The sequence below is a fragment of the Talpa europaea genome, assembly GCF_964194135.1.
Source record: "Talpa europaea genome assembly, chromosome: 14".
NCBI lineage: Eukaryota > Metazoa > Chordata > Mammalia > Eulipotyphla > Talpidae > Talpa > Talpa europaea.
In genome coordinates, this window is record NC_140082.1 from 73,597,379 (window position 1) to 73,614,390 (window position 17,012).

The 17,012-nt window shown below is 35.9% G+C and overlaps 1 protein-coding gene across 1 annotated transcript in view; it reads left to right on the top strand.

Annotated features, from left to right (window-relative positions):
- Positions 1 to 4,183, top strand: part of LOC311184215 (ankyrin repeat domain-containing protein 26-like) — a gene marked incomplete at both ends in the record, with an annotated part of 60,666 nt that extends 56,483 nt beyond the window's left edge. Inside the window, 5 exon segments of the mRNA XM_084254059.1 lie at positions 401 to 530; positions 3,085 to 3,115; positions 3,118 to 3,302; positions 3,306 to 3,371; positions 3,950 to 4,183. Coding sequence (XP_084110185.1) covers positions 401 to 530; positions 3,085 to 3,115; positions 3,118 to 3,302; positions 3,306 to 3,371; positions 3,950 to 4,183 — 646 coding nt within the window.
- Between the last annotated feature and the right edge of the window lie 12,829 nt (positions 4,184 to 17,012).

The following is a 17,012-nucleotide window of genomic DNA, read 5'->3' on the forward strand; positions in this document are numbered from 1 at the left end:
CAATATCTGTTAAATATTTACTTTTTTTTTTTTAAAGTTTTTTTTTTTTTAATAGAGGCATGCTTTTATTTATTTATTTATTATATTTGTTTGTTTTGTTTATACATGCACTGGGTACAGTCAGAAGCGCGGGAGGGTGAGAGAATTCACCAGAGCCAGAGTGGGGAGCAGAGCAGGCAGAAGGACTGAAGTACACTGCTGAGGGGAGCAGCGGGTGGCAGGAGAGGTCTGCGCACCATGTGGGATCCTCCTCCGGTGGCCGGGGAGCAGCCGGGGATCGAACCGGCGCCGCAGAGGCCGCGGGCAGCTTCGCAACCCAGCGCTCAACCGCTGCGCCACCGGGGAGGCCCTAAATATTTACTTTTAAGAAGTTGATTTATCATTCTGTATATTCCCACAGATTTAAGAAACTCCTAAAAATGTCAAAAAGGAAGTTAAATGAATATGAAAATGGGGAGTTTAGTTTCCATGGAGATTTGAAAACCAATCAAACTGAAATGGATAGTCAGATTAACACGCTAAAAAATAAGGTAATATGTAATTAGTGTTGATACCCCCAAATCACTTAATTTGGGGAAATATAAGTCACTCAACTCTTGGAGCAGCAAAATAAAGCTTTTCCTCTTACTTATATAGACTTGATACTGCTGAAAATGATGTTTTTTTTTTTTTTCCTATGTCATTTCTCTACAAAAAAGACCTACTATAGACTTTCTTAGGTCTCAAGCTTTGGCTGGTGATCTGAATCCAGGCAGCACACATCACAGGACCCCAAAGCACTAGCACTGAGTTGGGTTTTTGTGTTTGTTTGTTTGTTTTTTGTAATGGCTTTCATTGAGATGTAATGAACATACCATGCAGGTCACTCAAATTATATGATTCAGTGACTTAGTATACTCAAAGAGTTGTATAGTCGTGAACACAATTTTTAGAAACTTTCATCCCCCTAAAAACAAACCTTATACTCATTAGCCATCACCCTCAGCCAGTTTCCTCATCTCTCTCCCCAGCAGCCCTTGGAACTACTGCTCTGCTCTCTCTATATATCGATTTGCTTATTTCAGACATCTGCCGTCAATGGACTCCCACAATGTGTTCTCTGTGTTTATGAGTGCAATTTTTTTTTTAGATTCCACATATAAGTAAGATCATATAGTACTTGTCTTTCTTTGTCTAACATTTCACTTTTCTTAATGCCTTTAAGGGCCAAGCAAGTTGCTGCAGTTGGCAAGATTTCTTTCTTTTTAGTGACTAAATGATACTCTGTTGCATATATGCATTTCATCTACTTAATCCATTATCCATTGATAGACTCTTGGGTTGCTTCCATGCCTTGGCTTTTGTAAATATGTTGCACTGGTATGGGCATACATTAATTGTTTAAGGTTAGTTTTTTCATTTCCTTCAGATAAATACCCAGAAGTAGTATTACTAGATCATTTTTAAAATTTTTTAAAATATTTTGAGATGCCTCCAATTTAGATCCCACCAGCAGTGGACAAGGGTTCCCTTTACTGTGCATGCTGTACAACACCTGTTATTTCTTGTCTTCTTGATAGCTTACTGTGCTTTTGATTTCACTTCCCTAATAATTAGTGATACTGAGCTTTCTTTCATGTACCTATTGCCCATCAGTATGTCTTCCTTGGAAAAATGTCTAGTGAGATCCTCTGTCTATTACTTTTGCTATTGAGTTGAGCAAGTTTGTTATGTATTTTGAATATTCACCCTTTATTGGATATACGACTTGCAATTTTTTTCTACCATTTGTTAGATTAACTTTTTGATTTATTTATGGGTTCCTTCACTATGCAGAAGCTATTTAGTCCCAATTTTTGACTTTCGCTTTTGTTGCTTTTGCTTTAGTGTCAAGTTAAAAAAAAGTCATACCCAAGACCTGTGGCAATGAATGAACTGTGTATGGATTAAAATAGAGATCCAATTTCATTCTTTTGCATGTAGTAGTTCAATTTTCCCAACACCATCTAGTGAAGAGATTGTATATTCTTGGCTAGACCTGTTTTTATTATCAAAATGGTGCCAGTTATTTATTCCTGCATAATAAACCACCTCAAAACCCATTGGCATAAGATTTATTTTCTTTGTGTTTATTTTGTTATTGAATGTACAGTTTAGATATAGGTCTCTGCTCGACCTCGCTGCAATGCCTTAAGACTGGTGCCTAGAATTAGTATTTAAAGATTTGTTCACACACATGTCTGGCCAACTCAGCTAGCTTTTAGCTGAGACGCTGGCCTGGATAATCTCAGCTGAAAGCGCTTTTTCACAAAGTGGTGGCTGGGTTCTAACGGCAAGCTTCAGCAAGCTTCTCAGGACAGAAAAAGTCAGGTGGAAGCTGTTTCACATTTTCTAACCTGGCAGTTACAGAACACAGAGCATTTATGTTACTTGCTTGGTAGCTAGTTACTAAGACTAACCCACATTAAAGTGAAGGAAAGTCATGGGAGAAATGTCAGTCTGTAGACATGTGTAAAAACCGCCACTTCCTCTCACCTTGTCTTACCAAATAATTATTATATCGACAATAATTACAGTATGTAAAGGAAAGCAGCTCTTCCCAACTCAGTATCATTGAAATTCCAGCAAGTTTTTTTGTTTTTATTATTTAGTATGGTCCCTTATTTGTGCAAAGTGACAAAGGAATAAAATTTGTAGAGTCTTATTTTCAAAGTTTTATTTCAGGGGCATTTATTGACTCAGGCCTAAAGAATTCAATATAATTATGGGATGTTAAAGTGGGGTAAGAGGCCAGAGACTGTCTACTAAGAGGTGACTTAAAATTATTTTGTGAAAGGAAGATAAAGCAATCATAGGAAAGAGTATAAAATCAATTGCAAATGTCACAACAAAGACAGTTACAGTTAATATATTTTTGTCACTCTTAGTGGTTTTAACTTTATTCTTCATTTTCTGAGTTACCACTTGTATTGCTCTAAGATTCTACTTCAGTCTAGATAACATTCTATTGCAACTGAATTTATTTCAAAATTTGATACTGGTTTTGAATCAGACTATTTTCAGTCAGCTTCCTTCACTACCAAAGTTTTTATTTTAATCATTCAGATTGATGATCTTACTGCAAAACTAGAAACTGCATTTTCAAACTATATTTGGATGCAAAAAATCAAGTTCTTCAACAGGAGTTACCATCTACGAAAGCAATACAAAAGAAATGTGAAAAACTAGAGAGGAATAAAAAGAAGTTGGAACAAGAAGTAGTGAACCTCAAAAGTCATATGGAAATGAATATGGTAGAACACTATCAAGTGGAACAGAATAAATGAGAGATCAAAGAAAGAGCAAGGCAGGATATAGTGGAAAAATTAAAAGAAGTTAATCTATTTATACAGGTAATTTGTTGATCTGTGACATGCTTTAATTTCATTTCACTGCATATTACATTTTGGATATGTACACTGTATGCGTTCTCTCTACTTCTGTTATAGCCATTACAGTCATTTCTTTTGTAGATCTCTAGAAAGAAGGTAGCTTTGTTTCACCCTTTAGGTATTTATGCTTCCCACCATTGGGATCTTGATCTCTCAACATTATTTCGTAAGAGAATCATTTTATTTTTTTTGAGAACAATTAATATAAAACAAGAATCTTAGGAAGAAAAGGAAAAAAAGTACCATATTCTTATTCTCAAGTTATATTATTCAGTTAAAAAAATTTAAATTGATTGTATTAGTCTTTGAGTTATCTGCTATATGAGAATTAATATAAGAGCAATTTAACTATTCTTTATAATTTATATTTAATTTGGTTGTCATTCATTGATGATAAATATTTTAAACTTAAGCTTTTTATATGTGAAATTATTTATATGTGAAATTATTCTCTAAATCATTGACTCAAAACTTAAGGAAACAAATATAATTATTCAGATTATAATTATTTTTAAAATGTGTTCTTTGATTTGTTTTAGGCACAAGCAGCATCTCAAGAAAACTTAGAACAGTTAAGGGAGAATCATAATACTTCAATAAGAAGTCAGATGGACCTCAGAATTAAAGATCTGGAATCTGAACTCTCCAAAATGAAAATCTCTCAAGAAGATTCTAATAAAATAGAATTGGAAAAATACAAGCAACTCTACCTAGAAGAATTAAAGGTCAGAAAATCATTAGCAAATAAACTAAACAGGCAAGTCAAAACATAAAATAGTGGAAAATTAATTTAGCTCTTCGGTTTGCCTCCATAGCATAGATTGAATTATAGATTCAAGATTCATGAGATAAGTAGGAAGCATTGTTAACCTGATCTGTTAGCCTTTGAGCTAAATATTTTTGAAACTTTATAATTTAGAGAACGATAATGTAAAATTACTTATCAGAATTTCCCTAAAGAGGAGTAGTAACGAGTTTATCATGTAGAAGATTATAACTTAAACCAGATGTCCAAATAATAAGAGCATTTTGGCACTTGGTAAATTAAATTTCTTGATTATGATCTTTGTTGTTATCACTAGAAGATGCCTGAAGACAGACTATCCTTTATAATTTTTCTGCTCTATGTAAAGGCATACATGTAAAATAGGGGAATGTTATCTTAGGCCTGAAGGGTAGTATAATTCACAAAAGCTGTGGGGGGATCTATGGATTATAGAAAGGGTAGATCTCACCACCTACGCCTTGGTAACCATGTTATGAGATTGTAGCCTCTGGAGCTGTTTAGTTCTTTTTGATCATCCACCAACCTATCTATTTCTCCCCTAGAGATTGTGTTCTAAATTTATTCCTCAGTGCCAAATGCTTCATTTCTCTGTGGGGATGAATGAAATGAACAAGAGTGGTGAAAGCAAATGCTTGAAAATATTATTGAGGGATTTTTTTTTTCATCTCTGAACTGATTTACTAATTATATCTAATCGCATCTTCAAGGAGTTTTCTGGAAGAGAGCAGGTGCTACCTCCCAAGCCATCTCCATCACTCACAGCCCTCCCTGTTTTGAGTTATAGGAGTCCTCCTAGAAACATATGTACTTCTTTAGAACAATTTTAAAGCTGTGATTGTAAACAGTAGGAATGCTGCAACACATGCTCATGGTTAAAACACTGTTGAATGGGAAATTCCATTTACTTTTATGGCAACATAAAAGTAAACTAAACTATTAGTAATAGTTTAGTGCTCAATAAACATCTTAGTCCAAGAGAAAACTTAATGATTTCTCTTTCTACCTCAAACCAGCAGTCTTCAAATAACAGCATGGAGACATTCTTGACTAAGGTTAGTTGTAGTATCTTTTTATCCCTGGCTTTCAGGTTTCAATACAATAGTCCTTTTTAATTTGGTGAAATTCTGAATAATGTATTTGATTTATACACAGTAAGTAAAAGTCACTTGTGCTAATAAAGGAGACAGAAATTTTGCAATTTTACGTCACATTTTCAAAAATATCCATCATTAATCTTAGTCAATAAATGTAATATAATTGACACATTTAAATTTTCTTGAAAAGCTGTATTTAATTAGATTTTAGAAATTAAATAATTATGCCTAAAAACCAGAGGTATACTTTGAAATGCTTTGACATACTTTCTAATTGATTTCATTTTCATTGTGGTTCAAAGCAATTTAAAAGTTTTCCTATACCCGTGCCATACCCTTCCCACCCCACCCCCTTCCCTCCACCCCTGACAAATGTTTATGCTTATTATTTAAAGGAATCCAAGATTAATCCCTTTCATAAATTAAATAAAACTGCAAATTAATTGCAAAAAATTAGTTTGTTTTTGAGTTAAATTTTTGAGTCACATTTTCTTACATGAGAGCGCATCCTTAATTGCTATTATGGCATTTTTATCTCAACTGATATAAAATGTCTTTCTGAACAATTGTAGAACATTTTTCAAATAGTTGAATTGAGCAAATACCTGAAAGTTTAAAATGAAGTTCACTTATGTTTCTATATCTGGCAATTCCCTGAATAGCTAAGATGACAATGGTAAGCCATCTTTGAATAGCAACTAGTTTTCATTGTTTTTAAACTATCCATTTCAATCAATGCTTATAGTTTTTATGGTGTTTTCCTGATCCTCTTAATGTAGATAAACTTATCCAGAGTATAGGTCTTTGTTTAATGAGTTCTCAACCTTATATATATATATATTTTTTTTTTTTTTAAAGATTTATTTATTTATTTAAACGAGCACTGGGTACAGTCAGAGGCACAGGAGGGGAGAGAATTCACCAGAGCGAGAGCGGAGAGTAGAACAGGCAGAGTGACGAAGTACACTGCTGAGGGGAGCAGCGGGCGGCAGGAGAGGTCTGCGCGCCATGTGGGACCCTCACCCAGTGGCTGGGGATCGAACCGGCGCTATAGAGGCTATGGGCAGCTTTGCAACCCAGCGCTCAACCGCTGCACCACCGGGGAGGCCCAATCTTATATTTTTTCTTTTTGGTTTCATGTCATAATGAATCATAAAATGGCAAAATTAAGGCTCTTAGACAGCATTGCAACCAAAATAGGGTATGATTAATTTAAAGTTGTGATATTGAACTATTGGGTAAAGAAAAAAATAATAAATGTCAAATATACTTTAAGTTGTTGAGTCTGATACAAAATTAAAACATTTTCATTATATAAATCATTTACCTTCTTAGCTAAGTTAATTCCTCAGTATTTAATTTTTAATTATTTTTTAATTTTATTTTTAAAAATATTTGCTTCCGCCCACCCCCTCAGGTGTAGTCCCCATAGAATTTCCTCCCCTAAGGCATCTGTGCACCATCACCACTGTCCCCTGTGCTCCTCCCTCCCTCTCTCACACCCCTCTCCCTCCTCCTCCCCTGCAGTATGTCTCTGGTTTATAATTGTCTGTTTTTGCTTTGTTGTGTTTTGCATTGTTATTTTTTTACACTGATGTCTTATCTGGTTCCTCTATATTCCCGTTATAAGTGAAACCATCCAATATTTTTCTTTTTTCCTTCTGGCTTATTTCAATGAGCATAATTCCTTCTAGTTCCATCCACGTTTCTGCAAATGGCATGAGTTTATCTTTTTGATTGCTGAATAATATTCCATTGTGTATCAATACCACATCTTCTTGATCCAGTCATCTATTTTTGGGCATTTGGGTTGTTTCCAGGTTTTACCTATTGTAAATAGTGCTGCAATAAACATAGGTGTACAGGTGCTCTTTTGAATCACTGTTTTTGTGTCCTTTGGGTAGATCCCAAGTAGTGGAATTGCTGGGTTGTATGGTAGCTCCATTTTTTTTTTAACTTTTTTTTTCATTTTTTCTTTGCCTTTTTTTCTTAAAGATTTGATTTTATTTCTTTGTACAAGCACTGGGTACAGAAGAATGAGAGGGTGAGAGAATTCACCAGAGCCAGAGCGGAAAGCAGAGCAGAGCAGGCAGACTGATGAAGTACACTGCTGAGGGGAGCAGCGGGCGTCAGGAGAGCTCTGTGTACCATGTGGGACCCTCGCTCAGTGCCTGGGGATTGAGCCGGCGCTGCAGAGGCTGCGGGCAGCTTCACAACACAGTGCTCAACCATTGTGCCACTGGGGAGGCCTGGTAGCTTCATTTTTAGTAGACTGAGGAACCTCCAGACAGCATTCCACAATGATTGGACTAGTGTGCATGCCTACCAGCAATGTAAAAGAGTTCCTTTTTCACCACATCCTTACCAACATTTGTTGTTGTCTTGTTTTTTTGATATGTGCCATTCTTACTGGTGTAAGGTGGTATCTCAGTGTGGTTTTGATTTGCATTTCCCTGATTATAAGGGATGTTAAACATTTCATGTCTGTTGGCCATTTGCATTTCCTCTTTGAGAAATGTCTTTTGAGTTCTTCTGCCCATTTCTTGACTGGATTGTTTATTTTGTGTTTGTTGAGCTGTGTGAGTTCTTTGTCTATCATAGTGATCAGTCCCTTATCAGTTGGATGGAATGCAAAGATTTTTTCCCAGTCAGTGGGGTGTCTGTTTTGGTTAATGTCTCTTTTGCCGTGCAGAAGCTTTTCAGTTTGATGTAATCCCAGGTGTTTATCTTTGCCTTCACTATCACTGCTTTGGGTGATGAGTCTTTAAAGAAGTTTCCGAGATACATATCTTGTAGTGTTTTACCTATATTTTCTTCTATATATTTTATAGTTTCAGTTGTCATGTCCAATTCTTTTCTCCATTTTGAGCTGATTTTTATGTGTGATGAAAGGTGGTGGTCTAGTTTCATTTTTTTGCATGTAGTGGTCCAGTTTTCCCAGCACCATTTATTGAACAAACTGTCCGTGTTCCACTGCATAGTCTTTGCTCCTTTGTCAAAGATTAGTTGTCCATATAAGTGTGGTTTTATTTCTGGGCTCTCTATTTGGTTCCATTGGTCTGTGTGTCTGTTTTTGTTCCAATACCAAAACTGTTTTAATTATTATGGCTTTGTAGTATAGGTTGAAGTTTGGAAGTGTGATATTTCCTTTCTCCTTTGTTCTCATCAGTAGGGCTATGGCTATTTGTGGGGTTTTTTTTGGTGGTTCCATATGAATTTCATCAGTATTTGTTCTATTTCTTTGAGGAATGTCATTGAGATTTTTTATTGGAATAGCACTGAATCTGTATATTGCTTTTGGGAGGATGGCAATTTTAATGTTGATTCTTCCAAACCATGAGCTGGGGATGTCTTTCCATTTCTTTGTGTCGTCTTCAGTTTCTTTTAACAGTGTTTTATTATTTTCTTTGTATAGGTCTTTCACCTCTTTTGTCAGGTGTATTCCCAAGTATTTGATTTTTTTGGTTTCAGTTATAAAAGGGATGGTTTTCTTGATTTCTTCTTCTTCTGATTGATCGTTTGTGTATTGGAAGGCTACTGATTTTTGCGTGTTGATTTTGTATCCTGCTACTTTACTGAACTTGTTGATTATTTTGAGAAGTTTTTCTGAGGATTTTTTTAGGGTTCTCTATGTATATTATCATATTTTCTGCAAATAGTGATAGTTTGACTTCTTACTTGCCTGTTTGGATTCCTTGTATGTCTTTCTCTTGTCTTATTGCCCTGGCTAGGACCTCCAGTATTATATTGAAGAGAAGTGGTGAGAGAGGACATCCTTGTCTTATCCCTAATCTTAGAGGAAAAGCCTTCATCTTTTTGCCATTGAGAACAATGTTGGCAGTGGGTTTGTCGTATATGGCTTTTATCATGTTAAGGTATGTTCCTTCTATCCCGAGAACTTCAAGGGCCTTCATCATAAATGGATGTTGGACTTTGTCCAATGCTTTCTTAGCATCTATTGATATGATCATATGGTTTTTATTTTTTTTTGTTGTTGTGTTGGATTACACTTACTGATTTTCGTATGTTGAACCATCCTTGTGCTCCTGGGATGAATCTCACTTGATCGTGGTGTACTGTTCCTTTGATGCATTGTTGGATTCTGTTGGCAAGGATTTTGTTGAGGATTTTTGCATCAGGGTTCATTAGGGAGATTGGCCTGTCATTTTCTTCTATTGTGCTGGCTTTGTTTGGTTTAGTATTAGTGTAATATTGGCTTCATAGAAAATATTTGGTAGTATTCCTTCTTTTTCAATTTTTTGAAAGTTTGTATAGGATAGGCACTAATTCACTGCTGAGCATTTGGTAGAATTCATTTGTGACGCCATCTGGGCCTGGGCTTTTGTTTTTGGGGAGTGCTTTGATTAGTGCCTCAATTTTGCTGCTTTTAATTGGTCTGTTTAGTTGTTCTATTTTTTTTTCCAACTTTGGATGATTATATCAAGCTAGAAATTTGTCCATCTCTTCTAGGTTGTTGATTTTGTTTTGCATATAAGTGTTCATAGTAATCTCTGATTATTCTTTTGATTTTTACTGAGTCTTTTTTGATTTCTCCAGTATTTAATTTTTTTGATGATTGTAAATAATACTACTACATTGGTAATTCCTGGATTCAAGTCATGTAAAGATGTGTTTTATGTTTTACATAATGTTTTAACGGTAGTATAAAATTCTATTTAAAAAGACTTCTGTCATCTCGTATCAATTTCTTAATCTGATAAGATTTATCTAGTGATAATGTCACATTATTCATTTTATAATGCTTTTGTCTCAAAAATGTTATGAAAGTTTGTCTCTAAATATTGGAAAATATGGCCAGCCAAAAAAAATCTGTCTACACAAAGTTTGTAAAAGCACTGTATATCATTTTTTCAGTATTATCACAGTGTTTCTTATTCAGGGTCACTATTGTAGACCCTGTCTTGAATAATTATAAGTCTATTCTTTATATATGAAAGAGTTTAATAAGAAACTCTTATATGTGAAATATTTTAATAACACCCTAGATGGTTTAGAGTCATTTGTAATGTAGTTCAAGATATCCCCTTATATTTTATGGATTACATAGCTAATAAGATTATAATTAGTCAATGTGTCAAAAATTAACCCTAATTGCTAGAGGAGACAAAGTTACAATTAAAGGGAGTTATATATTGTTTTTCTTGTTTCTAATTCTAGAAAGTCATGAAAGTGAATCTAAGTTTGAAAGCTGACACTAGCCTATATTTTTCCTTTTTTCAAACACATTTTCTTAAATCTTTGCATTCATAAGCATAAGGAAATGTGTCAGTCTAATCTAGAGAACAAAACAGTTTTTTTTTTTTTGCCAGGACTTTCACATGACATGATGACAGTACTGCTTTATTTTTATATTTAAGACTGTGCTGAAAAAATTAAAAACAGAACAGACCTTAAGATTTTAATATTTTCAGTCTGGAGAATGGAAAGTTCATTTTAAGGAAACATCCATTAAAGTAAAAAAAAAAAGTCAATTTTTTTTCAAAGGGTAGTTTTTCAAAGAATTGCAAATTACACTTTGACTGTAAAATCTGACTTTTGCTTAAAATTGGTTCTGCCATTAAAGAATGTGCAACAGTATATATGCAGTGGGCCAATACTAATTATACTTTCTATCAGATCAATCTAAATAGCATTGTGTAATTATGTCCTGTTTCTAAAATTAATTAAAATTAATAGGAATTTATTTATAGGATTATTTTTTCTACTTAAGCATCCCACTAGTTTTGTCTCTAGAAATATTATTTAGAAGGCACATTTCATAAGCTATATATTGTTCCTGCAATAATGTCTCTTGATACTTAATCATTATAAATAATATTGGGCTTATTTCAGATGCAGCAGGAGTTGGAAAAAATATAACTAGAGAACTAGAAGAAGGTATGTACCCGAAATTTATAAGTTACTTTAGATATTGATGCTTTCTGAAATAAACTGTAAGAACTAAGTTAACCCTTGTCATTGTTTGGATAGTGAATAACTAAATATTGTTTCTTATCCATATTGAATAAAAATGTGAAATTGTAAACATTCATGATATGAAATATTCTTAACCCACACTTATGCATCATGTTCTATAGCTTTTAAAATTCTGAAAATAACAGCTTTGAATTTTTCAGTTTTTTTTTTTAAAGATTTGTTTATTGATTGAATGATTGATTGATTTATACATACAAGCACTGGGTACAGTCAGAAGCACGGGAGGGCGAGAGAATTCACCAGGGCCAGAGTGGGGAGCAGAGCAGGCAGAAGGACCGAAGCACACCGCTGAGGGGAGCAGCGGGCGGCAGGAGAGGTCTGCGCGCCATGTGGGACCCTCCTCCGGTGGCCAGGGAGCAGCCGGGGATCGAACCGGCGTCGCAACCCAGCGCTCAACCGCTGCGCCACCGGGGAGGCCCTGAATTTTTCAGTTTTGAATATCTGACTGTCCTCTTCCTTCACTTTGCCATCCCCTAAAAAGTCAGTCGGCACACAAACTCTTCTCTAGAAGCATGAACTTCATCAGCTTCTGAACTACCAGAGGGTAGTGCTATTTTTTTTTTTAATAGAGGCATGCTTTATTTATTTGTTTGCTGGTTTGTTTGTTTGTTTTGTTTATACATGCACAGGGTACAGACAGAAGCGCGGGAGGGTGAGAGAATTCACCAGAGCCAGAGCAGGGAGCAGAGCAGGCAAAAGGACCGAAGTACACTGCTGAGGGGAGCAGCAGGTGGCAGGAGAGGTCTGCACGCCATGTGGGACCCTCCTCTGGTGGCCGGGGAGCAGCCGGGGATCAAACCGGCACCGCAGAGGCCGCGGGCAGCTTCGCAACCCAGCGCTCAACCGCTGCGCCACCGGGAGGCCCAGAGGGTAGTGCTATTAAGGCCAAATGCTGTCACTTGACAAGTGACATTTAAATCTCCAGTTATTGACTTTGTCATCGTTTTACAATTGACACTCAGGAAAATTTTCAAAATCCTTAGCATAGAATAAAATCACACCTACATCACCTTGGTTCTTGCTAAATTATACAGCCTATCTCTTGCTGCTATTTATACTTTTGCCCTTTAACATCTGACAGAACTAGACCACTTATAACACCACATATACTAGCTCTTTACATATGCATCTTCCCTGCACCTGGCATACTCTTTGAATCAGTGAGGTATCACCATCAAAGCCATAATATTGTCATAAAACTGGAATGACCCTTCTGTGTTTTCTAGTAGTGCCCTGTGTTGCACCTATCTTGGTATATGTGATTCATGGCAATTGCCTGTTTGTTTCTTTTTCTAGTTGACAGTGTATGTCTGTTGAGGGTGGGCTTTGTCATTCCAAGTTACTTAATTACAAAGCCTTTTAGGTAAAGAATATAATTCTTGAGTGAGCCCAGAGGGGGAATGGATATCCAAGGCCGGGGCAGAACGCATATGCAGGAAAGTGCGCATCCGACTAGCCATTTTAGAACAGGGACCTTCCTTCAATAAAGACTGCTTGAAACTGGGAGAAGGCTCCGTGCACCACCAGAGGTGAGCTGAAGGCCCCCACAAGCCTGGTCCAGCCTGGCAGGGAGTTGGAGCCCAGAGGGGGATCCAATGATTTGGAGCCCAGAGTGCTATCCAGCTGCCCCACCCCCAGGGAAGTCTGTGGGACTTCAAGACACACCTTTGGAATTAAACAAACACAGAAGGAGGAGATATTCTGTGACAGAGACCATTAACATACTCAAAGTACAGCTGCCTCACTGGACTTCTGGCATAACAGTATTTGACTCGATTGGACCGTCAGTATCTGAAATCCCAGAAAGAGCACACCAAAAAGATGCCGGCCAGTATCAGCAACACAGTGTCCCAATGCATAGAGCAAATTAGAAAAAAGGCAGCAGGGAGAAGAAAAACTACATGAAACCTAGCCACTCCTCAGGAAAAAGACATACCACAAAAAGAAAACCAGCCACCAGATTGCAACGAAAGTGACATGGAAGAACTACTGAGCCTTCCAGAAAGAGAATTTAAAATTGCTGTGATGAAAAAACTGACAGAAGTCATTAAGGGAAATAACACTCAGAAGAATAAAATTGAGTCCCTAAAGAGAGAAATGAAGGAAATGCAGGAGATCAAAGGATTAATGGAAGAGCTAAAGAATGCTGGGAAAAGCAGTGATAAAAGAACAGATGAATTATAAGACAGATTAAGCACTCTCGAAGACACAGAAATAAAAAGAACCAAAACAGAAAAGGAAAGAGAAGAGAAGAGAAACGGAGAAAAGAGAAAAGGAAAGAGAGGTATGAAAAATACTGAAGAAAGACTTTGGGAACTACCTGACTCCATGAGGAAAGGAAATATAGGAGTTATAGGAATCCCAGAAGGAGAGGAGAGAGACCTAGGAAAATAGAAAATAGTCAAGGAAATAATTGAAGAGAACTTCCCAAACATGAAGAAGGAGCTGAAAATAAACATACAAGAAGTAAGAACAACAAACTTCCATGATGAAAAGAAAAATGCATCAAGACACATAATAGTAAAGCTCCCAAGAATCCAATAAAAGGAAAAAAATAATGAAGCTGACAAGATGTAAGAAACAGATAACATACAAAGGAAAACCAATCAGACTGACATCAGACTTCTCTGAAGAAACACTACAGGCAAGGAGAGAGTGGAGGGACATAGTCAACAGACTCCAAGACAACAAATGCCAATGAAGAATAATCTATCCGGCAAAGCTTTCCTTCCTCTATGAGGAAAGACTAAGGACCTTCCCAAACAGAAACTCTGGAATTTCATTATGGATAAACCCCCACTCCAAAAAATACTACAAGGAGTTCTAAAGCTAGAAACAAAAGAGGGATGAATAACAAAGAAACAAGGCCAAAGAAAAGTTATTAAAAGAATAAGTAAATAAAATCAGAGGAAAGACAAACACAATGGCAAATACAGATGCTAACATATCAATATTAACTCTAAGTGTAAATGGACTAAACTCTTCAATTAAAAGACACAGAGTCGCAGGCTGGATTAAGATCCAAAACCCAATCTTTTGCTGTCTCCAGGAAACACATTTAGATACAAAAGATAAAATTAGACTCAAAGTTAAAGGATGGAAAACAATCCTATAAGCAAATGGACCAAAAAAGAAAGAAGGAACAGCTATACTTATATCAGATAAAACAGATTTCAAACTCAAAAATGTAAAAGGAGACCCCAACGGTCACTACATTAAGATCAAGGGAACAATACTTCAAGAAGAAATAACACTCATTAACATATACTCACCAAATGAAGGAGCACCAAAATATATCAGACAACTATTATCATCTCTGAAAACAGACATCAGAGAAAACACATATGGAGTAGGAGACTTCAACACACACTATCGACAATGGATAGATCAACAAGACAAAAATTAAGTAAGCACACTAAAGCTCTAAATAAGATCTAGAGCTCATGGGCATAACAGACATCTATGGAACGATAAACCCAAAAATATCTAAGTACACATTTTTCTCAAGCACACACGGATCATTCTCCAGAATCGATCACATACTGGGACACGAGACAAACATCTACAGATACACCAAGATTAAAATCATGCAAACCATCTTCTCTGACCATGAAGGCATCAAACTAGAAATAAACCATTAAAAAAAAAGGCAAGGGACTCTCCTACCTCAAGGAGATTGAAACCCACACTACTGGAAGACCACTGGACTAATGAGATCAAAGAACAAATTAAAAATTACTTTGAGTTGAATGACAAGGAGGACACCAATTTCCTAAATAGATGGGACACAGCAAAATCAGTGATAAGAGGAAAATATATAGCAATAGAGGCTCACATCAAGAAACAAGAAAGAACTCAAAAAAAAACAACTTAATCTCAAAGCTCAAAGAACTAGAAAAAAGGACAACAACAACAACAACAAAAAAACCGAAAAGAGTAGAAGAAAAGAAATAATTACAATAAAAGCAGAAATAAATGAAATCAAAACTAAAAAAAAAAAAAACCAATCCAAAAGATCAATGAAACCAAAAGCTGGTTCTTAAAAAAATAAATGAAATAGGCAAACTCCTAGCCAGGCTCACAAAGGAAAAACGAGAGAAAGCACAAATAAATAGGATCAGAAATGAAAGATGAGAAATCACTACAGATACAGCAGAAATCAAAAGAATAATCAGAAACTACTATGAACAGTTATATGCAAACAAGTTCAACAATCTAGAAGAGATGGACAAATTCCTACAACTCTACAATCACCCAAAGCTAGATAAAGAGAAATAGAACACCTAAACAGACCAATTACAAGCAGTGAAATTTAAATGGTAATTATAAACCTTCCCCAAAACAAAATCCCAGGACCTGATGGATTTACAAATGAATTCTACCAAACATTCAGAAACGAATTAGTGCCTGTCCTTCACAAACTCTTTCAAAAAATTGAGAAGGAAGGGATAATACCAAACATGCTTTATGAAGCCAACATTAATATAAAAATCGAACAAACGACAACACAAAAAAAGAAAACTACAGGCCTATCTCTCTAATGAAGATGGATGCAAAAATCCTTAATAAAATTTTAGCTATCAGAATCCAACCATGTATCCATAAGATAATTCACCAAGTAGGATTTATTCCAGGGACACAAGTATGGTTCAACATCTGAAATTCAATCAATGTTTTTTTTTTTTTTTTGGTATATTAATTATTATGTTTATTTTTTTTAATCTTTTTTTTAATATTAAATTTTATTTTTATATTCCCCCATACAATTGCAAACGCCCCATTCTGACCCCAATCCTTCCCCTCCCGCCCCCCACCACAAAAAGTGTCTCTGGTTCATAGTTATTTGTTGATTTTGATTTTCACTTTCTTATATTCATTTTCCTGGTCCCTTATTTAAGTTTTCTAGATTCCTGCTATGAGTGAGACCATCCGGTATTTTTCTTTTTCTTTTTGGCTTATTTCGCTGAGCATGATCCCTTCCAGTGCCATCCATGTTGCTGCAAATTGCATGTGTTTATCTTTTTTGAATGCTGAGTAATATTCCATGGTATATATGGACCACATCTTCTTGATCCAGTCATCTATTTTTGGGCATTTGGGTTGTTTCCAAAGCTTAGCTATTGTAAACAGTGCTGCTATAAACATAGGAGTGCAGGTGCTCTTTGGAATTGATGTTTCTGTGTCCTTTGGGTAAATACCTACGAGTGGAATTGCTGGATCATATGGAAGCTCTATGTTTAGTAGGTCCAGAAATCTCCACACAGCTCTCCATAGTGGTTGGACCAGTTTGCACTCCCACCAACAGTGCACAAGAGTTCCTTTTTCTCCACATCCTCGCCAACATTTGTTGTTGCTAGTTTTTTTAATATGTGCCATTCTCACTGGTGTGAGATGGTATCTCATGGTAGTTTTGATTTGCATTTCCCTGATTACAAGTGATGTTGAACATTTTTTCATATGTCTGTTGGCCATTTGCATTTCCTCTTCAGAGAAGTTTCTTTTTAGCTCTTCTGCCCATTTTTTGACTGGATAATTTTCTTTGTTGTTGCTGAGTCTCATCAGCTCTTTGCAGATTTTTGTGATCAGTCCTTTATCATTAGTGTTGGGTGCAAAAATGTTCTCCCAGTTGGTGGGGTTTCTCTTTGTTTTTGTTATTGTCTCTTTTGCTGTGCAGAAGCTCTTTAATTTGATGTAGTCCCAGCTGTTTATCTTTGCCTTCACTAT